Below are 27,850 nucleotides of genomic sequence, written 5' to 3' on the forward strand. Positions count from 1 at the left end.
CCAGGGGGGTGTTAAATAGGAATTTTACAGTATATGCCAATGCAATGCTATGAATGCAAATACTTTACAAATACCGTCTACATAATAGCAGCTTTATGTATATGATCTTATCTTAAGTTTAATGGTGCTATTTCCATCAGAAATTCAGATTATTTCAAAACAGATTGTTGCTGTCCTTGACAGGTAGAGGTGCAATGATTTTCCGGTATGCTGCTATGCAGCGTTAGGCACTTTGTAACCCTGGACATACCCATCGTACTGCGATATTTCCGTATGTTGACACCTTTATGAAATTGCACTGCAAATTACAGTATCAATCAGTCTCTTCCTTGAGACAAACTCTATATCAAATGATCTGGTCACAAGGTTGGTGTTTATTTTAAATTTGTTCAATAGTTTGATATAACTATTTCCATATTTGAATATAAAAGCTTTTCATGAAGTTTATTGAGCTTTTATAATTATTTTCTAGAATAAAAGCAGCTTTGGTTTTCTAATGTTTTTTATATCATAATATTTGTATTGTAATACAATATGACTTTATCGCAATATGGGTTTTGCTGTATCATTGCACCCCTAGACAAGGTCAGTAGTGATATAACCAGGATAAAATCCTCCTTTAATATGACACTCAACATTCCAAACATATGCAAACTTTGAAGATAAATGATAAGTTGAATTCAGAATATGAACCATGCATTGATTGAAAACCTTAAGTTAGAGGTATAGAAAAATATCTGTACTGCAGACAATCTCTAGTTTACTATAATGTTTCTTAGTAATTATACTCTTTTCTGGAGACAGCTAACAGATCTTAATAAAAGCTTATACTTAAGAAACTCTGTTATTTTTATTCTAAATCTTGTCTTAATGTAAATTACCAGTTTGAACCCGTAATTGACCTGTTAGAACAGAAAGTGATCAGGCTTTGTCACCAGTAAAGAGCGTCCATGTAGTTTTACCTGGCATTATACACTTGGCAGTTTTTCGTATTTTGATTTTTAAATCCCTCAAATCAGGGCAAATCTATTACTAAAATTCAGCAGATTTAGTTACAAAATCTGTAGACAGCATTCTTTCATGAATGAGGAGTTATATACATTCTTTTTTCACTTCACTTTATTAACCTTTAACCTGCTATATTTCTATAATGGATCTGTCCAGTTTTGAATTTGAAACAGTCCATTCAAAGTTCAACATGCTCAAGGGATTTCAATATTAAAATACCCAAAAATTGAGCTGCCACCAGTATAGAGCCTGGTCAGACTGCACTTGGTGTAGGCTGGCCTGGCTCTATACTGGTGGCAAAGGCTAATCACTTTTGGTTCCAGAAGTTTAAGGGTTAATACTTAGCCAAGACATAGCTAGCCTTCCATTTGTGTAAATTTTTTACTGTGATGTACTTACTTACTTAGTTCTGGGGGGGGGGGTGCTTGGGGGGAAATAAAATATAACAAAAAGATAAGAACTAGCAACCATAGCCCTTTATTAATTCATGTATAAATGTATAGTATAGAACAATTTGTTCATAGACTTTCACAAACAAACAATATCTCAAATTTACTGTATTTTTTGCTATTGTCAGCAAGTACACTCTTAAAAAAAAAAAACCCAAAAAAACAATACCAATCTTTATAAATGCAGATTCTTGTCTACTTTTCAAAATAAAGCAACTGATTTTCTATAAAATTTTATAACAGAGCACTTAAGAATAAACATATAAAAAATTTTGGTTGTGGGAATTTGTATGAAGTCCTGTCCAAATCAGACCAGCAGATTTTCAGAAACTTCAAAACAAATTAAAACACGACCTTTTCTTGGTACTCTTTCTCAAAATACATCAAATGAGCCGCGTCACGACAAAACCAACATAGTGCCTTTGTGACCAGCATGGATCCAGACCAGCCTGCGCATCCGCGCAGTCTGATCAGGATCCATGCTGTTCGCTTACAAACCCTATTACAAGTAGAGAAACTGATAGCGAACAGCATGGATCCTGACCAGACTGCGCGGATGGGCAGGCTGGTCTTGATCCATGCTGGTCGCAAACCTATTATGTTGGTTTTGTCATGACGCGGCTCAAATTCAATGTGAACCTATATTCAAAGAAGAAGTTTGAAGAACTCAAATTGAAACAGAATTTCTATAAATAGTAATTGTGGACAAGTGGGATACCATAAATATCGATCAATTCTTTAAAGGTCTGCATGTATTACTTATAAACCTGCATAAATAAAACATTTAAGCCACATCATGACAAAACCAATATAGTGCGTTTGCGACCAGCATGGATCCAGACCAGCCTGAGCATCCACACAGTCTGATCAGGATCCATGCTGGTCGCTATCAGTTTCTCTACTATGTTGGTTTTGTTATGGCGCTGCTCATTTAATATTCACTTACTGATATAAGCAAACTTGAACATATAATATAATTATGAATATAAACACATTTTGAATAAATTGACATAGCACAGTAAATAATTTGACATAATAACAAACAAGTTTTGACTTAGCAAACTAAATACTTTGACATTGCAATGAATAAGTTTTGACATACATGACATAGCAAACTTAAAATGAAAAATGAAAAAGTAAACTTAAATTTTGACATAGCAATTCAAACAAAACATTAACATAGGAACAAATTTGAGATTCAATAATCAATTAATCCTATTATAATATATATATAAAAACAATTCTTGAATACAAAGATCAAGCTGTTGCATAAATGATAAAAAAAAACATCAAGGAAATAAATACATGTATTAAATGATTTCAAAGAATTTTTAAGTTTTACACAAACCAGTGTATACCTTATTGTGCGTAGAAGTACATTTTTTTCTATAGCGTAAGTTTTTACTTGATGATGGTTATTTGTCTCTGACAACTGATTCAGTTGTCAGAGACAAATAACCATCATCAAGTAAAAACTTTTTTTGAATCTCATAAAATGACAACAAATCGTTAACACTTAAACTCCTAGTAATGAAATCAATTAGCCTTTGACATTGGTATAGAGTCAGACCAGGTCCGCATTTCTGTGCAGTCTGGCAAACCTATACAATGTTATCTGACGAAAGTTTCATCTATAAATCCCTCATATTGATTATGGACAGTTTTGAAAAAAAAATCAGAGAGTTACAAATCAATTATGAGACGAGCAAATTTTATAATTTCATATCTTTCTTCTACATAAATGTTATTTTCTAAATAAATGCTATTTTTAATCAATTCAGGGGCAAAAATACAATCAGATAAAACATCTTGCAAAGGCAATGATGATTTATATGTAAAATGATTATGTACAATACAGTTTGTTTGAACACTATTTTTAAGCAATACAAGACACAATAAAAATAGTATTAAGCATTTCACAGGCTTCTGTTCATTTCAGACTCGACACTTTTATTTGTCAAATAGATCAAAGCAGGCTAAGATTTTCTACAGAATTTATATACTTCCACAGAATCATTCATTAACATGTCACTTCGGCAATGTTACACATAACAGCAACATAAAACCACAAGTTCTGTTTTTTGAGTCTCACAAAATGATACATATATTGGCACGATGGTTTTCATATAAAATATATACAGTATATATTATGTAAAAAATAATAATAACAAGCAATTATCATAGTATTGCAAGCAATCCATAAGTCCCCTACCGGTAAGAGCCCAAGCAACATTCTATGGGCCATTGGCCATTCACTTAGGTTCCTATTTAAAGTAAATTTGTTGAAAAAGTTCTTTAAAAGTGATCACAGGAAATAGTTTTTATGTACAGACAGACTGAAAGACACTCTAAAGTTATTTTTTAAAGATCCCTGTTATCAAAATATAACATTTTTAAAATCCTATCATGATTGAAGAAGTTGGAGTAAAAATTACCAATTTCTCAAAAAAAAGTCTAAGTTCAAAAGGGGCATAATTCTGGAAATAGTCTTGCTAGAGTATTGAACACTCACAAATGTTGAGTGACAATAAGAAACATTTATATGAAGTTTGAAGTAGATACATTCAGAAAAAGAAGTTATTAAAAAAAACAATGTTTTTTCCATGAAAATTTCAAGTTCAAGGGAGGTTATTCTGATAAATTTTGTGCTAGAGTTGTAAACCTTGTCACATATGATGTGTGGTTGATGACAAGCAACTTATATTTAAAGTTTGAAGAAAATACCTTAAGAAATAAAGAACTTATAGTGAAAAAAACTTAAAAACTAGAATCAGAAATCTTGAAATTCAGTCTATTTGTTGCCATAGCAACCAGAATTTTCAACATAGGAAGATAAGAAAAGGATGTGAATAATTTCCATACTGCCATCTACCCATATGTCAAGTTTTCATAAACATATTTTCAGTACTTTTTGTGTTATCACTGGATCCAGGTTATGTGTAAAATTTGCCATATTTTCAGTCTATTTGTTGCCATAGCAACCAGAATTTTCAACATAGGAAGAAAAGAAAAAGATGTGCATAATCTCCATACTGCCATCTATCCATATATCAAGTTTCATAAAAATATTTTCAGTAGTTTTTGCGTTATCACGGGATCCAGTTTATGTGTAAAATTTGTCATATTTTCAGTCTATTTGTTGCCATAGCAACCAGAATTTTCAACATAGGAAGAAAAGAAAAAGATGTGCATAATCTCCATACTGCCATCTACCCATATTTCAAGTTTCATAAACATATTTTCAGTACTTTTTGTGTTATCACTGGATCCAGGTTATGTGTAAAATTTGCCATATTTTCAGTCTATTTGTTGCCATAGCAACCAGAATTTTCAACATAGGAAGAAAAGAAAAAGATGTGCATAATCTCCATACTGCCATCTATCCATATATCAAGTTTCATTAAAATATTTTCAGTACTTTTTGCGTTATTGCGGGATCCAGTTTTGTGGACTGACGGACGGACGGACAGACGGACGGACGGACGCCCGGACTCACAAAATGGTACTTGTGTGACTTTTCCTTTGATCTTTTTGGCCATTTTTGGTCACACAAGCCTTAAAAAAAAAGACACACAAGTAAAACGGAATGAATAGGATCAAAGAGAATTTACTGTTACCCATTGTTCTCCAAGTCACACAAGTACCTCTGGGTTCGTACGGACGGACGGACAGACGGACGGAGGGTAAACCTAAAGTCCCCTCCGGTAAACCGGTAGGGGACTAATAAAGTATTTGTAGAAAAATTCTAGAATAGTGCTATTTATGGAGGAGAAAGTCCCAGGATTCCATCCAGGTCAGTTTTTCCACTTGCTCAGCGTTTAGGTTTGTGTTGCCATAGGTAACAATTAGCAGTTCTTGGAATACCCATAATGCCGCAGCTATCAATATAACTATCACATTGGTCATAATCTTTGTCCCATAACGTATCCTGAAATAAAATGTTTAACTTTTATCAATGACTGCTAAAATTTGTTCATTTACAAGTACCGTAATTCTCTAAAATTGTTGGTTTTTTTACTATTCCAGAATAATTTGATTCTACAATATCAACTTATTCATTGATAGTATATCAACATTGAGCGAGACTAAAACAAAGTGTTGGAGCAGCACACTAACTACCATATTCTGGTATATACCAGATTATGAAACGCTAAAATCTTGCCTTTTCACCTGCAAAAACACACTTTAAGACAGCTAATTCATCTCGTCACACCCCTTTATATACCGTAACAATTATGAATGAAAATGTAAGAATCGCTGAAAAAAAAGCCATAGTTTTCTATTTTGTGATCAAGATTTCTGTCAAGCATGTATAGGTACTGCTGCAAAATTGTAATGAGTTAAATCCATCAACATAATTAAAACATAATTGAGTTGCGCCATAACAAAACTAACATCGTGCGTTTGCAACCAACATGGATCCAGACCAGCCTGCGCCTCTGCACAGTCTGATCAGGATCCATGCTGTTCACTATCAGTTTCTCTACTTGTAATAGGGTTTGTAAGCGAACAGCATGGATCCTGAATAGACTGCGCGGATGCGCATTGCTGGTCTGGATCCATGCTGGTCGCAAACCCATTATGTTGGTTTTGTCATGGCGCGGCTCAAATGAAAACACTTACTGTGATAGCCACATATCTATATGGTTTACTACAGCAGATAGCGCTAGTACTTTGAAGATTACACAAGGAAGGTAGTGGTGTAGAAATAACGTTTTGTCCGTCAGGAAATGTGGAATGTAATGTATGAAATATCCCACGACAACAATATCAAACACAAAGAGGAAGTGTGTCCAATCATCTACAAATATATAAGTTTTCATGAGAACCACTTTTACACAGGAAACTAGAATACTATACACATGTATATAAAGACCACAGTTTCATGGCCACCAAGAATATTCAGGCAGAATAAAGCTATTAAAGAGTATCTATTTGAATCTTTGAAAACAACAAATCATTTTAACCCATTACTCCATGAGCATATTGTGAAAAATGGCTGTTTTCATTGAAAAGCCTACTGTTACAAGTTCAAATTGCTATGAAACTATACAAAATGCTTTAATACTGATCAAACCTGGCACAAATGCTGACTGGACTATTGCCTTTGTTAAGACATGCTCAGTCGTAAATTTCCTGTTACCATGGCCACAAGTAGACATCTCAAAATTGCCAAAATTACCATTTTGCAATGTTTTTTTCCCCCATTAAAACTGATTTTAAAGTGCTGCAACTTCTCTTTGGATTGAGATAGAGTCAAAGGCTTTTCTGTGTTGGTTACACCTTACCCCCTAGCAAAAGAGGGCACAACCCCCCCTCTGTCACACCCTATGTATCTTTCAGATAGGAGGCGGCGCCGAAAAAAGTGATCACTTTTTGAAACAACATTTCTCAAACGAAAACAAGTGGGGTCTAAATATGACATTTTTACACTATTTGAGGCCTCAATAGGGGGATGGGGTCAAAAGTGTGTAAAATCACGTCTATGTGAGGTAAAGGGTTAAGCAAAAAAAAATCAGGGTCTTGTTTTTGAGTTATAAGCCAATGAGTTTTATTTATGCTAGATTTCTGTTAGTTCAAGGGCAGATAACTAAACAATAAGCCTGAAAGAATCTTATTTTAACTTTTGGCTAATCTTTTTCATTTTATTCTTGGTTATTCATAGTTTATGGAATTCCATATAAACAATTGTTCTTATTTTCAGTTTAAGGTAATGAGATTGAAAATTTATGACAACCGCATCATCAAGATCAAATTAGGACCATCTTAATATTTGTCATTATTTACATCAATTACATTAAGCATGAAGAGAATCACAGATGTTTACCTTGGGTAAGATCGTAGCATTCTCGTCTCCTCCTCAACAGATAGAAAACCAGAAGTCCGCTGTATGATATAATAGATATAGTACCAGTGAACCAAACTACAACATTTCCTACCAGATGGATCTGGGCCTGTCAATGACATATAAACTAATGTTATAAAACAAATAAGGCAAAAAAATAATCTTGAATTCATGTAGTTGAAATCGTGAATTCGTGAAGTTGAAATCGTGAATTCGTGAAGTTGAAATCGTGAATTTGTGAAGTTGAAAACGTGAATTCATGAAGTTAAAATTGTAAATTCAATACGATAAAATCGGGAATTCATGGATATGAAATGTCCCCACCGGTCTTTCGTAAAAATGAATTCAATTGTACTTACATTACTATTATCGCTGAGCCAGTAGGCCACGTTCTTCTTCATAAATGGCCAGTCGAGTGGACTAGAACTGTATTTATGTTCCATATCCTTGTCCTGTCCCATCATAATCATCCGGTACTGAAGCTCAGAGAATTTCTGCCAGAACGAGAGATATGTGGGATTTAACGGGATCATTTCATGACGACCTACTTCTTCCTGCGCATTATCGCCTGGATATTAAAATGATGTGTTAATAACTGAGAAATAAACTCTTTTTGTATTAAGTGGATGAGAAAAAATATAGTTAGCATTGAGCCCAAAAGCACAACACTGTGACACATTCCCTACCATGAAAAATGAATATTTTTATCTCTGAGAAAAGGCAAACACAGATTTTGCTACTCACACACTTTAACAAGATAGTGACACTTTTTTACTGTATAAAATTCCTATTTTGGTTATGTGATAAATAGAAAACTATATTTGTGGAGCTTATGTATTACAGAATTTATTCAACTCATGGAATGAAATAATTTAAAAATTGACAAAGACTCGAATAAGAAAGTTTTATTCAACTAATTCAATAAATTTAGTATTGATCATGCACACATTCAATAACCTCTATGTGATAAACTAAACTATATACTCATACTTTTGGTATATCTGTGCTCCTCAACATTCCAGATGGTTGCCTCTTGCTGTACAACTCTGTCTGTGGCCACTTCTAACTGGTTAAATCCCCACTCTGGTAAAAATTTACCAGTTATCTGAAACAGGTCATACATATAGCTAGAGACTTTAACACAATACTGTCAAAACTCTGTAAGCTTGGCTTTCTGATTGCTAGTGGTTTATCTGATAATTGATCCAGCCACCTTTGCTTATGAAACAAGTTCTTCATCCTTTAATTATTGTGTTGTTTTCACTTTTTAAACATCATCTTAAAAATATTAAACTGTTCCTTACAATACCATTTTCCTTTATTTAACCATGTTTATTTTTAGACAAAACTAGCAATGTTTTCATAGGACACACACGCCCCATTTCACTGTTTTGTCATTCTACAGACAGTCCCTACGACAGCGGAACAGATGGACAAGGGGTAATTTCTATGCCCCACCTCTGTCCTAAAAAATATCCCAACAAGCTTTTAGATCTTATATTTTAACATTATTTCCTTATTCAACTTTTGTTTATTACAGCACTGTTTACCTACACCTTATCATGTTTATTTATAGACATAAAAGTATCCCACGATGCTTAGAGTTTACCTTGACAGCTTGTGAGGTGTTGACGTGCACTAGACGAACTTGGCTATTTATAGTTTCCCACTTCTCACCACCATACACACCATTATTCAAAATATCCTAAATATAGAAAATACAATATCACACATGAATGATTAATCTATATTTATTGATAGAAAAAAGAATGTTTAATGCCAAAGATTGTCTTCAAAAATCTTTGCAGAGAAGTTCAAACAGGGTTTTGTTCAACATGACCCTTACCCATTGAATTGGGAATTTCAGTGCTGTTTTGTGAAAAATTGGGAAAAATGCATGACTTAAATTTTGCAGGGATTAAATGAATGCAAAGTCACTGTCTAGGAAAACATCTTCAAACACTTTGGCACCATAGCATTGAAGAAGCCCTTATTTTCCAAGATTTTAGAATTTGTTATTCAATATTTTCATTTTGTAACTTTCAATTGGGAATTTTTTCCTGTGGATTGGGAAAATAATATCCTTTTTTTAATTGGAAAGATGACCGAATATTAGCTATAAAATACGCCAAAAAAAATCCCTGAGTTGGCAGTTTCACAAGTTAGTAACATAATCCTGTAACAATCAATGTGAAGTAAGTCAGTCTTGATCAAATAATTGTTTAAATCCAAGGAAATTAAACAATCAGATAGTGGTAAAAACTATGTGTTAGTCAGCCATTCATATCAGACAAGTTGAATGAAACACATTTGAGCCAGACCAGCCTGATCAGGATCCATGCTGTTCGCTTACAAACCCTATAACAAGTAGAGAAACAGAAAGCGAACAGCATGGATCCTGATCAGACTGCGCGGAGGCGCAGGCTGGTCTGGATCCATGCTGGTCGCATACCCACTATGTTGGTTTTGTCATGACGCAGCTCATTTTTTTTATACTTACGAGTTTCCAGAGACTTTGTGCTGGCATTGAAACATTATAATCAATATAGCAGGAGACTTCCTGGTGCTGAGGACTCACAGGTGCCGCAACATCATGACTGAAATAAGCATGAAAAAAATACAATATTCAAACTTTTTTAACATTTTTTTTTAATGTCAAGATATTATAATTTTTAATCATTTCTTTCTTTATATATATACAGTAAAAACTCTGAAAACCGGACCCTCTCCGGACTTGACCAAAAGTCCGGTTTTCAGAGGATTCCAGATTTCAGAGGTTTTATACATTTATTGATAATTATAATGTGTTTGAACATTGACTTTGTTAAAACATTTTGTATTTACTTTTTAACATTTTTGACTAAGTCATATTTTAATTTCTTTTAGCATTAATGTCTTAAGTAATTTTATTATGCAAATCCATGAATATAATTCAGATAATCAGAAATTAAAACAACACATTGTCTGAAATTTATCTTTTTAATTGGCTTTTGAAATATGTAATTAATGGAACTTAGTATAACTATTTTTGCATGTAATAAATATCCAAACAAAGATCAAAATTTTTAGCAAAACAGGAATCATTTTACAAAAGTTTCTTATTCTTTTAGACATTTTATATTTAAAGAAGAAAAAAACACACAACAAATTAAAAACATTTAGAAAAATCATACCTATACAGGGAAAGGCACAATTATAATGAAAGAGCTCAATTTAATTGCCAATAAGAAATTAACACACACTAACAAGTGTTTTCACACCTGCATAGATAAAAATGGTGATCATTAACTGGTAATTGAACATGTCACCTGTTGAGATTATGTTTTAATATACTTTAAAATACACAGAAAGTTGACACTTAAAATTGCTGTCCGGATTCCAGAGGATTTTTTATGCATGTTTAGCATTAGAAGCCACGGAAAAGCGTCCGGTTTTCGGAATTCAGAGGTTCCGGTATTTAGAGGATTTTTTTCAATGAACATATAAGGAGAAAATACGGGACTTTTGAAATGGTCCGGTTTTCAGAGGATTCCGATTTTTGGAGGGTCCGGTTTTCAGAGATTTTACTGTATTTCTTTTTAATTTCATATTTTTTTTAAGTGGGTTGAGAAGAGGGTTCAGGAGTAGGTTTCCAGTAAATTTTTCAAAGAATTCTTGCAATCTTTGAAGGCAAAAATTAAGTAGAAGATTTTTTATGGAAGATTTTTCAGGAAATAATGCCTTTCCAGAAACATGAAGCCGTATTTCTATGAACATTTACAATATTGCTGATCTGAAATGTAAATTTTCATTTGTGATGATTAAATTTGTGAGATAGCTCAGGATATTTGTAATGACCTTATTTTTGTTATTTTTTACTCTAATTACAAAAATACTTATTATAAATTTGTTAAAATGACTTTTGACAGGTTAAATGGCCTTGAAAGTGTTGAAAATTGAGTACCACTCAAGCCCGTACTTAGGGGCGTGAGGAATGTTGCACTTTTTCATTAATTATTCCTCAATCAAACTTGAGTTGCAATTTTCATGTAATTTGTCGATTTTAATGCTTCCATGGATCACTTCCCCCCCACCCCCCACCCCCGAGATTTGTATACTATATTTTCCTATATATTTTATAACTCTTTCCTATAACTGTTGCTACTCTACCATATAACCTGTCAAAAAATCTTTTAAACTTACTTCATATCAGACTGATCTTGATTTCAAGAATCACTTCTGTGAAATGGTATCATAAATATTTGAGTAACAGTTAAGACCAACACTGACAAACCTGTTAAGTGCTCTGCCTGTTATACCATGTACTAACTGTATAATGTCCCCATTCTTCACAGCCTCTGGTGGGTCATCAACCAGCATAGAGTCCCTGTAATAATATCCCCATTAAATAAAATATATACTTTTCCATAAAAAGATTTAAACAGTTAAATATCAATTATATCACTCATTGGCAAACATAATTTGAATATTGAAATTTGTGTAAGCCAGTGCCTGGGTTTTTTTTGTTGTTTTTTTTGTCACACTAACACAGTACAGGTCATATGGCAACTTTCCAGCTTCACTGATGGAGGAAGACGTCAGGTGCCCCTCCCGTGCATTATTTTAGCCATAAACTGGCACCTGAGTAGAGCCACCAACGTTTTGTAAGCTAGCTGGATAGATTTCTCACATGACACAATCAAAAGTCCATGTCAGGATTCGAACCCTGACTGTTGGGGCATCTGTTGTAGGGCATGTGGTTTGAAGTCTTTTTTTGAAGTCGTTGACTTTAACCACTCAGTCACAGACACCTGTACCAGGAGTGTTGACATAAGCTTGAATTTACCACAGCCTAATAAAACAGAGCCTGAAACATACCATTTTTATAACTAATTAATTATTAATATTGTAATAACAAACTAGATAGTGTTTTTAATATAATTTCTACTTCATATCATTTATTCATATAATAACTGTATGTATGTATACATTTTTTTCAATTACATTCTAGTTATATCTTTTATTATTTTAAGCAATTATTGACCAGTATCATTTTTATTCAACTACTGACTTGATATCATTTATATTTAATTTTTTTTTTTTTTTAAGAGATACTCACTGATTTGGACGTTTCACTATCCACCAGTTGTTAACATCTTTATAGGAGTAACAAGTGACTTGTTGCTGATGACTGGATCCCCGTCCGTCCTTGTACTTGACTGGGTAAGGCGTGGCGTGAGAGTGGAGCCAGCAAGGATGACCTGGTGCCGGGTCGTATGTGTGCTTTAGTGTAATCTGGGAACCATATGCAATGTGTAAAGGCTGGCCTTTTGTCAGAGTTGCTAATCCACCCTGTAATTATCAAATGTATTTGCTCTATAATTAGATATCACTATTGCCCTGCTTACTTTTGGAAAATAATGAATTTGATTTACTTCTTCTTTGGAGCAGTTACTGTTCATTACAAATTGAAGGGATTTTGATAAAAAACAGAACTAAACTTGAGTAGCCAACAGTATCTAAATTTTTCCATGGAAATATAAGGCCATGAGTAGTATTATTTACAAGAATATTCAAGTATTATAAGAATTGTCTAATTTTCTTCTGGTTACCATGCCAACGTATATATATGGCTTCCTTTAACAGTTATGACATGTCACTCACTTCCTAAAGGTCAATATATCTTCATTTACAGGAGAGATGAGCCCCGTCACGACAAAACCAATATAATGGGTTTGCGACCAGCATGGATCCAGACCAGCCTGCGCATCCGCGCAGTCTGATCAGGATCCATGCTATTCGCTATCAGTTTCTCTACTTGTAATATGGTTTGTAAGCGAACAGCATGCATCCTGATCAGACTGCACGGATGCGCAGGCTGGTCTGGATCCATGCTGGTCGCAAACCCATTATGTTGGTTTTGTCATGACGGGGCTCAAATGTTTGTCGAGTTGTTTTTTTTACACAGATTTAAACATAGTTTTTGGTCATATAACACTGGTCAGTCCACTTCACCAGCTTTCCTGAATAACTAACCAGTAATTAACAATTTCTCTGCAAGTAATGGACAAACAATCTCATGTGATTGTGGAATCAGTGACTAGATAGAAACGACAATAACTTCAATAAGACTCAATATCTAACATCAACTGTCATAAAGAAAGCTTGATCCTTTGGAGAGATGGCCTAGTGATTAAGATATGATTCTTGATTGTAAATGAAAGTATTGTGAGGCCTACATGTTCATGTTTTCTCTTATGACACCAGTTCTCACATTTTGCATTTTGTGAATGGTTTAAGTAAGTTTTAGCTCTCATCACTATAGATATAAAATTATATGTGTCTTCTTTATTTGCCTTGATTGTATATTATGTCTTACCTCTAGGCTAGCTTGGAATGCACTAGTCATAATATTGTCATGAGGTCCAGCCTTGGTGAGTACACTAAGATGTATATAGAATATGTACACATACAGGACTGCTGGAACCACCAAAAGGAAGACACCTCTTGCCACCATGTGATACAGTAAACATAACTGTAGAGGAAAACAATGTAAAACAAAATACAATGTATGAGGGAAATCTATGGATGCTTTCTTCCTTAAGCATGCAATACTCATCCTGGTTTGAACCTACTCAAGGATGATACCAAAGTTATTCAAAATTTTGCTTATTTGGATACATAGCAGTATGATACATTAAGACCTTTTTTATAATTTGCCAGAAAAATAAAGTATACCCCAGTACTAGTGAAGACTATCCAAGAGCTTACTAAATATCCTTGCATTTTCAGTGGTTTAGGAAAATGCCAGCAAATACTCCTTTAAGTGAGTTGTATGTTTGGAATAATGACATTCCCCCATTTATATCTGAGGCTGTATATTCATATAAAAAATGAAGCTAAGCAGAAATTCTTGTTTATTCTTTTCCAACTAAATACATTCAAGAAAACGATGGTGAAGGAAATTTTTTTCCTTTATTTCATTTTCATCTATGATACAGTATATATTTAATTTGCAAGCAAGCATCAAACATTAGGTGCTGGTATAGATAAGAACGTTTAGTTCTATTAGAGGTTGCTGGTCAGAGCTTAATTACTGCCTTGTACAGTTACCCTTGTGCTGGATATTCATGTCAGGCTATTTGTGAAGTTTGACCAGTACTGATCCCTTTATCCCTTTATCATAACCATACAAAATCACCATGGATATAATATAAAATCAAAATGGGACAAGTCTTTTCCATCAAATAAGCAGGGAAAGGGTTAAAGTAAAATATTTATGGTAACTTGATTTAAATATATCTATAGGACTCTTCTTATCTAAGAGGTGGCGCCTTTTTTTCACCTGTATCTATCTATCATCACTAGTCTGCATACAATAGTAATAATAAATAGTCAAATAAAAAAAATATCCGAAAAATTTCCAGCTTCTTTTCATATCAATTAGATTGTTAGTCTGATCATTATATAAGCTACATGTAAATAGAAATGTAACACTTACATCAGATTTTGTGAAGTCCGACAGTAATTTCCAGTAATCCCTCCAAATCAGATACAGAACTAATATTGCAGTGAACAGCCCAACATATTTGACACTGTAAATTAAAATGTATACATGTACACCACTAAATCCATAATTTTCAATCCATTTTTTCCTATACATTTATTCGCTTTACATATATTTTTTTAGTGGAGTTATATTGCATCAACACAGTATAGGTCATATGGCAACTTTCCAGCTTTACTGGTGGAGGAAGACCTCAGGTCCCCTCTGCCAAATATTTTAGGCATAAAAAGGCACATAAGTAAAACCACGGACCCTCTGTAAGATTGTTGCATAGTTTCCTCACAAGAAAGAATTCAAAGCCCTTGGCGGAATTCCAACTCCACAGCAGTGAGGGACAATTGGTTTGAAGTCAATGACCTTAATCACTTGGGCCATGGACGCGCCTACCCAAGTAGAGCCAGTAACAAGGATAGCTGCATACTTTGCAAACATGATAAAGTTTAATGTAAGTGGCAGGATTCAAACTCACAATGTTTAAATTGCAAGTGGTTTGGATTCAGTGACCTAAACCACTCTGCCACAAAGGCCCAACATTTGCAAAATAGCTGACTTATGAATATTTGAGCATATGACATAAAATCTTTCCTTAACCTAACAAAGTAAAATATTTTCAAAACCTCTTGTTTCAATGTATTTAACTGTTCAAAAGTACAAGTTGGTATATAAGTTGGCAAAAGCTCACCATTTACAGATTCAAGCATGTTAAGTGCTAAGCTAGATAAATATGAGAACTGTAAGTACTGACCTGAGGGTACAAGTAAAAGACACACCGGTCAATGACAACCAGAAAAACCACTGTAGAGAAAATGACCTAAGAACAGAAAAAAATATCTTTTGATATGTTATTGTAAGCATTAACTTATTTTAATCAAAATTTGTTGATTAATGAAATTAAATCCCTGAAAATTAAACTGTCTCCTTTTTCTATACACACATTATCTTATCTTACATAAAATAGACCCACAATATATAATCATTAGGTTGTTAAAAATTAAATTAGCAATCAAATTTAATACTTTAAAATATCTGAGTTAAGATATATAAGAAATAAATATGTAGTGGTAAATGATTAAAATTTAGATTTGTGTTTCTTGTTGTTTTTTCAAACGCAATCAGTATCCATAGAAATAAGATAATATTAATTCAAAACAACTCCTACCCATCTTTACACAAACACACAAAAAATGTTTTTTTTTGTTTCTGGCTTTTTTTTCTACAAAATTAATAACAAATATGTACAAGTTGTAAAAGTAAACAATGGCTGCATGGCTGATAGTAAAACTTTTATTTCTTACCTATGACATAGTGATCTAAATTTGAGGTAACTTAATAAAGAAAGGCACATGAAAAACAGCAACATCCCTTCCATCAGTATAAATCTGCATTGCACCAATAGAGCATTGTCTGTAATGGAAAGAAAAATATCTATTTTCAATTGCGTCATAATATTGACTTTACCAAGAGAGATGTTAATGGTTCTTTCACTAATATACACAACACTTACATTATATTACACAATAATTTCACTATAAGACACGATAATTTCACTATAATACACAATAATTTTATTATTATACACGATAATTTCACTATAATACACAATAATTTTATTATTATACACAATGATTTCACTATTATACGTAATAATTTTACTATAGTACACAATAATTTCAGTATTATACACAATAATGTCACTATAATAAATACACGATAATTTCACTATAATACACAATGATTTCACTATTATACGCAATAATTTCACTATAATACACAATGATTTCACTATTATACGCAATAATTTCACTATAAAACACAATAATTTCACTATAATACACAATAATTTCACTATAAAACACAATAATTTCACTGTAATACACAATAATTTCACTGTAATACACAATAATTTCACTGTAATACACAATAATTTCACTATAATACACAATAATTTCAATATAATACACAATTATTTCACTATTATACACAATAATTTCACTATAATACACAATAATTTCACTATAATACACAATAATTTCACTATAATACACAATAATTTCACTATAATACACAATGATTTCACTGTAATACACAATAATTTCACTATAATACACAATAATTTCACTATAATACACAATGATTTCACTGTAATACACAATAATTTTACTATAATACACACTAAGTACACTATCATTATTATCATACACAATAATTACACTATTATACACAAAAATAACACTGCCATACAGACTAATTACATTATTTTACACAATTAACAGACAGTGTTTCTCGTGGACTTACGATCAGCAAGGAAAGCGACTTTCCCCTACATTATTCCAACACACAGGGCGCACTAAATGGCACCAAATGAGGAATTAAGCTATAAAATATGGAGGTTAGTTGTTAACACAACAAACAAGAGCTGTCAGTAGGACAGCAACGCTCGACTATTCTTAGTGCTTGATAGTAAAAAAAATGCTTGATACAGTTACCTCCTCCTGTTTACAGGTTGGGGTCATGATGGTGAACAAGTGTGCAAAGTTTCAAAGCCATATGTCAATGGACTTTGAAAATATTTGAACTATTACAAAAACTTTAACGTAAATTCTAAGTGGAAAAAGGGGCATAATTCTGTCAGAATGCTTGATAGAATTACCTCCTCCTGTCTACGGGTTGGGGTCATGATGGTGAACAAGTGTGCCAAGTTTCAAAGCCATATTTCAATGGACTTTGAAAATATTTGAACTATTACAAAAACTTTAACATAAATTCTAAGTCGAAAAAGGGGCATAATTCTGTCAAAATGCTTGATAGAGTTGCCTCCTCCTGTCTACAGGTTGGGGTCATGATGGTGAACAAGTGTGCAAAGTTTCAAAGCCATATTTCAATGGACTTTGAAAATATTTGAACTATTACAAAAACTTTAACGTAAATTCTAAGTCGAAAAAGGGGCATAATTCTGTCAAAATGCTTGATACAGTTACCTCCTCCTGTTTACTGGTTGGGGTAATGATGGTGAACAAGTGTGCAAAGTTTCAAAACCATATGTCAATTGACTTTGAAAATATTTGAACTATTACAAAAACTTTAACATAAGTGGTTACGCCGACGCTCGGGTGACTACAATAGCTCTACTTATTCTTATCGAATAGTCAAGCTAAAAATATAGAAGACAAGTGACAAGACATTGTGTCAAAACAAATTTTTCTGCCAATAACAGATAGACAGAAAATTCATTTCAATCAAATAATGCCTATAAGCCTCTGATGACATAATCATAATAACATCATATTTACAACAAACGAACAGTGAATAATTATATTAATGTACAAAACATTATCACAATTTAATTTAGGAATTTACATGAGGTCAAAACACATGTGTGAAAAAAAAGGTACAAACTCTTACAAAAATGATCAAATCACACAAACTCCAACAATATGCATTAAGGCACTTTGTGACTTTATTTCTATGAAAGTTACTAAATATCCCCAGAGTTATTAAGACGCAAATCATAGCACAAAAAAAAATTGCTTATTCCCTTTCAAGCCGCCCGCTTGCTGACATACACCAATCTAATAGCCCTTTTTTCGTCTTTGGGTTTACTTGATTAAATACAATAAAATACAATAAAATAGCAAACCTAGTAATAGAAAAGCACCAGCTAATAGTGCGGACCATCTGGTGAAGCCAAGTTCTACAGCTATTTGATATACCATCGGTACTATCAGACTGCCACATAATGCTGGTATTAAACGTAAACTTTTCAACGGGAAATCACTGGGATAATCTGTAATAAATCAATACATAATACATGTAGATAATTCCTTCAATAAACAGAAAATAGATAATTTCTTTAACAGAAAATTGAGAATTTTAGTATTAACAATAATTAATGATGTCTTCATCAACAAATAAATATTTGTTACTTTTTCAATGAATAGATTACTGATAATTTCTCAATAAATCAATAGATAATTGTTTTGTTTTTTTCTTCTTTCAATAAACATAATATACCGGTAGATAAATGATAATTTTTTCATCAAAAAATAGATAATTGATAATTTCATTATCATAATTGATAATCATCAATAAATAATCATATTTGATAATCTCTTTGATAAAGAGATAATTGACAATTTCTTCATCAATAAATAGATAATTGATAATTTCTTCATCCAATAGATAATGATTAGATAATTGAATTATTCTTTTTCATGCAAATACTTTCATAAAATTTGTGTCTAACAGCACAGAAATAAATGCAGTAAAAGTTTGACACCTGTAACCTAAAATGATCGTGAAATTTAGAAAGTTTGAAAGAAAATTTCTATGAATGATAACGGCATGAGCAATTTTAACAAAAATCATTTACATATTCATTGTATAACCAGTATGTAATGATTATCAAGCTTAACTGCAGTTACCATGCTGGCAGTGACAGAATATATCCATGCAACCATTCACCAGACCAAGGTGATGTTTAATATTTGACCAGTACAACAAAAAGCAAGAGTCTACTGACCCATATATATCTGCCCCACATGACACCCTTTATCACATAAACCATGGTGCAGGAGTGTAATAACGCCAATGGATAAAAACAATATTACACTAGTGTAATAACACTTTGACATGATGTCATTTGCGTTTCATATAAACAAAGCGTTAAAGCGCGCTAGTATTTGCGCTACACTATAGGCGTGTCAATGAACAAGAGCGATCAGTAATCACATGTGTCGCCTCATGATGGCCAATTTCATGTTGGGACAAATTTTGTGACAGACGAACAGACAGACGGACAGTGCACAACTAGACTTGGTACTGATCATTCCTGTAAATTTTGGATAAAATTGCACGCCAGTAGTTTTTATGAGGAGTTAGTCCGGACAAGCTTTTGCGTATCTGGCAACACACAGAAAAAACACCTTTTTATCAAAGGGCCATAACTCGACCAAAAATCATTCAACCATAAAACCCGTGTAAAGTGCTCAAGTACTTGAGCTACCGATCAAATCCTGTAAAGTTTCATTGAAATTGCATTAGTGATATAATAGAAGTAGTCGGGACAAACTTTAAAAATAAAAATTATTAAAGGGCCATAACTCTGACAAAAATCATTGAACCGGAAAATGCTGACAATATGCACAACTAGACTTGATACTGATCATTCCTGTAAAGTTTGGATGAAATTGAACCAGTAGTTTATGAGGAGTAGTCCGGACAAGCTTTTGCGTATCTGGCAACACACAGAAAAAAACACCTTTTTATCAAAGGGCCATAACTCGGCCAAAAATCATTCAACCAGAAAACTCGTGCAATATGCACAAGGACTTGAGCTACAGATCAATCCTGTAAAGTTTCATTGAAATTGCATTAGTGGTATAAGAGAAGTAGTCCGGACAAACTTTAAAATTAACAAGGGTGCCATAGTCACAAAATACGCCCGTTTACGAAAAAGCTTTAGATGGAGATGGGGGCATTATGGATAAGTGTTATCTAGCAAGCAAGTTTTTATTCTTGGCACTGTGTTGTTAAATGAACCTTAAAACAAATCAATAGGGAAGATATGCACAGAATGTGTGACCTTGACCTTGGTCGCAGGGACCTGAATTTTATGCACGGCACTCAGCCTCACAATGATGAACATTTGTGCCAAATTATATTGAAATCCCTCTATGCATGTAGAAGTTTTGCTCCAGACAAGTGTTTTTCTATGAGCTCTAACTGTGACCTTCACCTTTGACCTGGAGACTTGGTTTATGTGCAGGGCACTACGTCTCATGGTGGTGAACAATTCTATAAAAGTAACATTAAAATTCCTCCATGCATGTAGAAAATATGCTCCGGACAACATCTGGATATTTAATCATCTCCAGTGACCTTGACCTTGCAAATATTAACCTAAATTAAATGTGTAACACCTGTAGTCATGATAGTTACCATTTGTGCTACAATCCATCAATAAATGATGACTAAATGGTCCCTATAACCATCTTCAAATTTTTATCTGAACTTTGACCTCTATGTGTAACCTTGACTTTGGTCGCAGGGATCTGAATTTTGCATGCGACACTCAGCCTCACAATGGTGAACATTTGTGCCAAGTTATATTGAAAAACCCTATGAATGTAGAAGTTTTGCTCCGGACAAGCGTTTTTCAATGAGCTCTAAGTGTGACCTTGACCTTTGACCTGGAGACCTGGATCATGCATGGAGCAATACATATCATGGTGGTGAACATTTCCATAAAGTATTATAAAAATTCTTCCATACATGTAGGAGATATGCTCCAGACAAAATCTGGATATTTCACCATCTTTAGTGACCTTGACCTTGCATATATTGACCTAAAGTACATGTGTCACAGCCGTAGTCATTATAATGACCATTTGTGTTACAATCCCTCAATAAATGATGATTAAATCGTCCCTATACACATCTTCATATTTTTATCTTTTTTTAAACGGGCGTATAAAAAGTACATGTAATTTAATAACTAAAAAATTCTGATTTAAGATTTTATTCTAGGGAAATACATTTCATTACAATTCTTAATCTTTGAATGAGCTGAACTGATATTTACTTGAAAATTAAAATATAATTAAATTTCTATGAGAAAGTATTTACATTTGATAAGGTAATTACTGTATGATCTTTATGAACAAATACCAAGTCTACAGAACACCATAGTTATCACAGTTAAGAATCTTGACCAATGAATGAAACATGTGTAAATAAATGTTACATTCTTTAGAACATACTCAAGTCCAAGAAAGAGGATTATTTCATGCCCTTTGATTAAATTCTATTTTTAGAATTGAAAGTGAAAATAGATCAAGGGGAGTAATTGTGTAAGTCATTTATGAACAAAGTAATAACTTTGTTGTCTCCCTTTGATTAAATTCTATTTACAAAATCTGGATATTTCATCATCTTTAGTGACCTTGACCTTGTATATATTGACCTAAATTATATGTATCACAGCCATAGTCTTGATAATGACCATTTGTGTTACAATCCCTCAATAAATGATGACTAAATGGTCCATATACACATCTTCATATTTTTATCTGAACTTTGACCTCTATGTGTGACCTTGACCTTGGCCGCAAGGACCTGAATCTTGCACGCGACACTCCGCCTCACAATGGTGAACATTTGTGCCAAGTAATATTGAAATCCCTCTATACATGTGGAAGTTTTGCTCCGGACAAGCATTTTTCAATGAGCTCTAAGTGTGACCTTGACCTTTGACCTAGAGACCTGGTTCATGTGCGCGACACTGCTCCTTATAGTGGTGAACATTTATATGAAGTTTCATTAAAATCCCTCCATACATGTAGGAGATATGCTCCGGACAAAATTGGACGCCGCCCGCCCGCCCGCCCGACCGCCCGCCCGCCAGGGGCGTTCCCATAATACGTCCCGTTTTTCAAACGGGCGTATAAAAATTATTAAAGGGCCATAACTCTGACCAAAATCATTGAACCGGAAAATGCTGACAATATGCACAACTAGACTTGGTACTTATCATTCTTGTAAAGTTTGGATGAAATTGCACCAGTAGTTTATGAGGAGTAGTCCGGACAAGTTTTGTGACGGAGGGACGGACAGACAGACGGACGGACAGACGACGGAGAAGTGATCCCTATATGTCGCCACTACTCCGTAGAGGCGACACAAAAATGACTCTTTTTGACAGTTTACTGTTCTAATTTTATATATATGATAAAAAGAATATTATATTCATGTAAATTCAATACAAAATTGATTAAACTCATTGAATAAAACAATATTGTGCCCACCAGAGGCTTGCATAATATGATTTTATCAAACTTGCTCAATAAATTTAGTATTAAATCTACACTCAATTAATATCCTCTATTTCCTTTTATAGGCAAGTATATATTAAGTTAAATAAAACAATTTGTTAAAATAACAACTTACCTGCGCCTATTCTCTCAAATCCCAGATGACCCTCAAACCCTTGATAACTACCTGTACATGATGAAACATTATACCAGATGCAAACAATGTATGATCTTTTTATTTATACAATATATAAAAAAAATTTCTATGGCTCCATTGTTATGTTTCATTTTCTTGGTACAGATTCACCTGATTACATGGCAATATAAAAAGATCTAAAAGGGCCAGTACCTTAAAGAAATATTAGATTTTACAATTAAAATTTACCATTATGAATCTTAATTAGGAATTATATGCTAAAACATATGACAAATTCGTTTAATAACACAGGATTGTTGAATTCACATACAGAACTGTGTCATTAGTCTTTGTTAAAAAAACAGTAAAAAGAAAGTGCAAACCTTAAAAAGAAATGCTGACTTTATATGTCATGCTTGAAGAATATCTATTATAATCTGAATTTTTATCTTAGTTTTTGATACCAGGATCAGAGATTATAAAAATCTCTAAGCTCAAGCTCATATCTCCAGTATCTGATTGGTCAGAAACTTCCACAGAATGTACATTGACCAATGAAAATCCTGTGATTTGAGACAACACTCAGAAAAAAAGGTTTTATAACTTCCGGCCAGATTAATACACAAGGGTATCACAGAGTAACTATATCACAAATATTAATTTTGAGACTTAAGTACCTCCACATAAAACCATCAGTTCTCATATAAAAAATTTAATCACACAAGGATCATCATAATACATCTTCAAACAGATATACATCAATCAAATTTTCAGATCACTCTATAAATAGAATGTAAATATTTACCTATAAATGCTAGAATGAGCTTGCCCAGTGGCGGATGAACATCAAAGAAGAAGATTTGTTTCATGTATAAGGAAACATACTTAGCAAAATGTAACTCATCAAATCTACAAACATAAATAATACAAAATACAACAAATCTTCAAATTTAACGTAAAATTGATTGTTCAACTCTATAATGCCCATTATGCCTTCCTTTTGGTATAACGATGTCATTTTTTATATCTTGCATTCTGAAAGTTAGCGCAGGTCAGTACGGCTCATTGAATGTTATTAAACCTAGTGTTTGATAGCGTCAAAAGAAATTCAAAAGTTAGAAATTAATTCAAAGTCTATTCTAATTGTGTTTATTATTATAAAGACCATTTATAACAAATAAATAACTTTCTGACTTTAAGTTCATGTTAAAATACAATTTAAATACCAGCTTTAGTTAACAAAGTTACAAAAAAAGACTTCAACAAGTGAAATTCGTGGGAGAACAGACAAGTTTAGCAGTCACACGTGGAATTATAACTTACACAACAGATTTAGGAGATCCTAGCTGCCATGTGCGTGTGAACAATGCAGCAAGAAACAGCCCAACTTGAACCACATCTAGCTGTATATTTACACTGAACGTATCTTTCTTCTTCTTCTTTATTTTCTCCTCTGTATGCTGTATATAAAATCAAAAATAATCTAAGATATGTTTTTTTCTTTTTGAATTAAGGTTAACATTTATGAAACATTCAATTTTTTGGTTTAAATTAAAGGGACTCCACTGAGGTTTTTTTATACCACGATTACATTTTTATACTACTTTTAGATTTTTATACCACAATTACATTTTGTACCACTTTTAGATTTTTATACCACTTTTAGATTTTTATACCACTTTGACATTTTTACACCTGACTTTTAGAATTCTCATACCATTTGAAGTTAGTCTATAACAGAAACTTGTGTGCAAAATTCCAGATAATTTGCTTCCTCCTAAATAAATACTTTTTCAAGAATATCGTATTTTTTTCTGTTTTAATGTCACAGTTGATCAATATAAGATTTTCAAATTAAATGTTTTTAGGCATTTCAACCTCAGTGGTCTGAGTTCCTTGACAAATGTTTACTCAGTATTAAAATTCTGAAATAAGAATTGAATTGAGCAAGCAGACTACGTATGTACAGCTTGGTCTGGTTCTATGACAGAGGCACACTAGTCTGTAATCACCACTTGTACATTTGAAGGGTTCACAATATGATTCTTAATTATACTTTAATACAGAAACTCTAAGTGCATCATTAGCGCCTTTAGCATGCGGTAAATATTGACAATGTTGACCATATACGTAAATTATTCAAAGGTGAAAGACCCATAAAGCCCCCTGAAATGCTATTCATTTCATTTCTCCTCTTTTCTGATATACTGTCACAGTTTATGATAAAGGAACCCACTGGTTATAATGTTAACAATAATAAATGACCCAGCAGTTGTTCATATTGCCTTTTGGCTAGTAATATAGTGATTGTTATTTAGTATTTTGTCTAGATGTCAAATTAAAATACCAGGCTGTAAACTTTATGACACAATTATTTCACATCACAGGTCCAGTGCCTACATGAAACATTTTTTCTTCTGAATATGCTTCAAATCCTTTATAAAATATCATTACACACATGGCGATGGCTGAATGCAACACTGGCCTAACTTGTTTTTTACAAAATTTAAAGGAAGCTATAAAAACTTCACAAATTCTATAAATCTAATATTTTTTGACATTGCTTTATTCATAAAAGTTATAAATTTACTCAGCAGGAGTTTTATTAATTAATTCCTCATCTATAGAACTAATAGAAGAGACCAAAATTATCAGAAGAGACCAAAATTATCAGAAGAGACCAAAATTATCTATTACTGAGGCATTATGTTTCTTTATTAATTTTTTTATCTTAATTTATTATATCTGAGGCATAATATGTACATCTTGTAACTTAGCAAATTTGTATTGAATGAAGTCTGGACTACATTAAGCCAAAAATTTATAAAAATGTAACGGACAAATAAAACAAAACACAAGAAGAAAAAAAAAAATATATATAGACACACCTGATCCTTATACTTTTCCATGATTCTCTAAGAGCAAATACTTAACTACACAGTTTTTATATCATAAATTGAACACAACATTTCAAGTACATTGTAGTTAAAATATTGACAAAAGTGATTTCTCTTGACTTTGGATACATAAACATTAGTACACTATTACTATTAGGCCACGTAGAATACCGAATATCAATGTTACTTCCTTATGCTTTAATTGCAAAAATATATCCCAATTTCACCCTAAAGGAATTAATAAAATATACTTAAAAACCACAAATAAAAAGGCTAATGTGCCTTTGCCATTTCTTTTATGTCAAGTATTTGTATTTGATTTAAAATTATTTTAAATACTGTTAGCTAGAAAAATCTAAAAGTAATACAGTAATAAATGTTCAATAAAATAGATCTCACAGTGTTAAATTTAATAGCTTTTGTTTGTTTTGTTTTACGCTTTTTCCCAACAGTATACATTTCTGTCATATAGACAGTAGTTTCCTAACCATCGTTCCTGGAGAGTTACACCAGTACCAGACTACCTTCCTCCACGCTAAACTACCAAAGCATCTCCCGGGGATCAAACCCCACCAGAGAGGTAACTGGATTAGAAGTCATTGACTCTAACCCCTCGACCGCAGAGGTGGTGAAATTTAACAGCAGTATAATCATTATTATAGTCTTTTCAACATTTTCAACATTGGATAAATGGCAGCCCAGGTTCCTGATGGAGGGAATAATTCTAAGGTTGGATGGCTTGGTGGAAGCCTAGAAGTTCTGATACTGTCTGTTGACTGGGCGTCCCTTAAAACTGCATATGAGAAACTAAACCCAAGTATAAAATCAGACCCAAAGAGCACTAATTATGAGATATACCCCTGAACAAAGCCACACCTTTCACAAAACACTTCAACACTGATAGACATTATGTTGAACATGTATAATATCAAATCAAAGATGCATTGCATGTATTATCAAATCTGACCAACCATTAGGCCATACAGTACAACAAGAAGTTCTAGAGAATATTACTGGATACATGTTCACAAATTTATAATCTCCATCTAAGAGGGATCAATATTTTCATGTTGGATAAGAACCTGACCCTAAGCCACTTCACATTTTGTTTTGTTTAACCTCATGGAGGGAAGTAAGCATCAAAATACTATCACTCTTTCATAACACTCAGATAAAATAAACATTACAATTACCTACACTTCTGATGAAAGTCAAGTAGAATCCACATTATTGTAACATTTAAATAAACAAGATTTTTCTAAAAGGGGAGATCATTCAAAAGCGGGGCAAAACAGAGTTATGGTTCTTTGACACTGCACTCCGCCTCAATGCCCTCTACCACTGTGTTAAGTTTAAACAAATTATGCTCCAGACAAGCACAACGGACGGACAGACGGACAAGGTGGTGCCTCAAAAAATAATGGTACATGTACACTACAGACCTTTTGTTGTGTATCTTCTTTTGCTTCATTACTGCTGACATCTTCATACTCCATGTTGAACTTTTTAACAGGAATCTGAGGAGATTAACAAAGCCACATTTATATAACAATTACATGTTGTATACAAATATTTATTTGTTTCTCCTGCAACCATGCAAATTATGATTATGTCATATTATTATTATAAGTGTCTTTCTGATGAAATTTCCATTAATTTATGAATATATTTTGTTTTATTAAGATGTTTTATCGAGTAAATCACTGCTTTATTATTATGAATGCATAGAATTGTTCCAAAAATTGCACATACCGGCTTCAGTAAGTTTGGAGATACCAGCTTACAAACAAAAACTTTACCTAGAATTTCTAAGCCGAAAAAGGGGCATAATTATAAAAATTATTGACCCTAGGGCATTTATTTGAACAAGCTTGGTAGGCATCCATTAGAAGATGTCACATGCCAAATATCTTAGTTCTAGCTCTTTCAGTTTTTTTACAAAAAGATTTTTGTAAAAAAAAATATTTCCATTGCCATGGCAACCAGAGTTCTTTATGGAATTTAATTCTTTTAACAACTTTGGTAGAGCTTCATGCAGGGAACATCCCCGCAAAGTTTCAACAAATATGGCAAGTGGTTTAGGAGGAGAAGTTGTTTCTATAAAATAATAAATTGTTGATGCACGACGAAAACGGACAATGGGCCATCACAAAAGGTCACC

General features: G+C 33.0%; 1 protein-coding gene across 1 annotated transcript; it reads right to left on the reverse strand.

Moving 5' to 3' along the window:
* Positions 1 to 5,160: 5,160 nt before the first annotated feature.
* On the reverse strand, positions 5,161 to 27,226 carry LOC132737294 (protein O-mannosyl-transferase 1-like). Its single transcript, XM_060724560.1, has 18 exons — positions 27,132 to 27,226; positions 24,116 to 24,252; positions 23,598 to 23,701; positions 22,793 to 22,843; positions 18,486 to 18,632; positions 16,144 to 16,252; positions 15,594 to 15,659; positions 14,783 to 14,876; positions 13,661 to 13,816; positions 12,401 to 12,633; positions 11,576 to 11,668; positions 9,803 to 9,899; positions 8,912 to 9,007; positions 8,293 to 8,407; positions 7,662 to 7,870; positions 7,285 to 7,411; positions 6,081 to 6,258; positions 5,161 to 5,385 (listed from the first exon to the last, which is right to left on the reverse strand). The coding sequence occupies exons 1-18, from the start codon at positions 27,183 to 27,185 to the stop codon at positions 5,214 to 5,216; spliced, it is 2,238 nt and encodes a 745-aa protein (XP_060580543.1). The 5' UTR covers positions 27,186 to 27,226; the 3' UTR covers positions 5,161 to 5,213.
* Between the last annotated feature and the right edge of the window lie 624 nt (positions 27,227 to 27,850).

The sequence above is a fragment of the Ruditapes philippinarum genome, unplaced genomic scaffold, assembly GCF_026571515.1.
Source record: "Ruditapes philippinarum isolate M1 unplaced genomic scaffold, ASM2657151v2 ctg5661_1_1_1_1, whole genome shotgun sequence".
NCBI lineage: Eukaryota > Metazoa > Mollusca > Bivalvia > Venerida > Veneridae > Ruditapes > Ruditapes philippinarum.

Coding starts and splice junctions, on each gene's coding strand:
- LOC132737294 (XM_060724560.1), bottom strand. CDS start 27,185: ATGGAGTATGAAGATGTCAGCAGTAATGAAGCAAAAGAAGATACACAA. Junction 23,702..24,115: donor GGATCTCCTAAATCTGTTGT/GTAAGTTATAAT, acceptor TTATGTTTGTAG/ATTTGATGAGTTACATTTTG. Junction 6,259..7,284: donor ATGCTACGATCTTACCCAAG/GTAAACATCTGT, acceptor ATATATTTGTAG/ATGATTGGACACACTTCCTC.